The 1,313-nt window shown below is 33.6% G+C and overlaps 1 protein-coding gene across 1 annotated transcript in view; it reads right to left on the bottom strand.

The window, feature by feature from the left end:
* The window catches only part of LOC108774324 (ATP-dependent DNA helicase PIF1-like), an 8,866-nt gene extending 7,816 nt beyond the window's left edge, over window positions 1-1,050 (bottom strand). Inside the window, 2 exon segments of the mRNA XM_018540399.1 lie at window positions 511-810; window positions 949-1,050. Coding sequence (XP_018395901.1) covers window positions 511-810; window positions 949-1,050 — 402 coding nt within the window.
* Window positions 1,051-1,313: the final 263 nt, after the last annotated feature.

The raw sequence follows: 1,313 nt of genomic DNA, 5'->3' as shown, positions 1-1,313 counted from the left end.
ATTTATATATATATATAATAACATATGTATATTATTAATAAATATTTTATATTATATTGAATAATATTTTATTTTTAATTGTAAGGTTAAAATCGCGCGCGCGTCATATGTGATACACCATGCAACACTGGTCTGCTGGTTAGATATAGATAGATAGAGTGAGATGATAGATAGAGTGAGATAACACATAAAGTCAAAGGCCCTCTATTATCGAAAAAACGAGATGGACATTTTCTCTGGTCGGCGACGTTGATGACGACGTATCTTAAAAATAAAACGTGAAAATTCACAGATCCGGACTTTGCGTCGCGATATCTCCGCTCGTAGGGCACGTAGGAAAAAAATGAAAGCACTTTTATCATACAATTTAAGTATTTCTTGTCGATTGAGCGTATGTAGAACATGATCGGTTCAGCCGTTACTGAGATCTGATCATCTCGACCCCGAAAATTTTTCAGTTTCGCGTAAAAGAGGCACGGCAGTGTCGCGCGCTTGGCTTAGTGCCGAGACACTACCGTGTCTCCAAATAAAAGCAGGATCTTCAAGTACAGGAGGTAACTGAAGCAGATCTCCAAATAAAAGAACGTGCTTTCGACCAAACCAACCATCATCACAATCAGTAGTATTGTATATTTCACGTAGTCGTAAGTTTATATACATAAAAAATGTATTAGATATCATTGACACTTCGTCAATTACAATGAGACTAACATCTTTAAGATCTGTTCATAAAATTTTCAAAACATGATCAGCTAATGGTTTATATTTAGGAGTACGACCATGTTCAACGGGTATATGCGTGTGACCCAACTTTGTATTCGAATTTGTTTTTATTATACATTCCTAATTTGTTTTTATTGTACATTCATGAATCTTTTGTAACAATTGTGGAATTTTCTTAAAAGTACATATACTTATCGATTGAAGGACTTTTTCATAACAATCAACCAGAAATGGATCATGAATTTTACATAAACTATTGTCGCATAACCATGATTTTTTTCCTTGTGCTTCTATCAAAGGTAATACATTCGTAATTTGACCTTCCATGTTCATTACCAATATTTGTGATGAAGAAATATTACGATACGTACCATCGATAAAATAATTTTCAGATGAAGCTGTATGTTTTGATTTGCCACAAAGTGCACATAATTTTTCATCAATAAATAGTTTTGCATTTAGTAGCAAGACTCAAGCACACTTCTGATTTCTTTTTAAGCAAAGCTAATATTTTGTACATATCGCGAACATAACTATCTCGAATTTGTGTACAGCGACGTACAATTCTTTCGGCTTCCAATCATTTTTCA

This window comes from Cyphomyrmex costatus, unplaced genomic scaffold, assembly GCF_001594065.2.
Source record: "Cyphomyrmex costatus isolate MS0001 unplaced genomic scaffold, Ccosl1.0 scaffold242, whole genome shotgun sequence".
NCBI lineage: Eukaryota > Metazoa > Arthropoda > Insecta > Hymenoptera > Formicidae > Cyphomyrmex > Cyphomyrmex costatus.
This window is presented reverse-complemented; position numbering and strand designations above follow the sequence as displayed.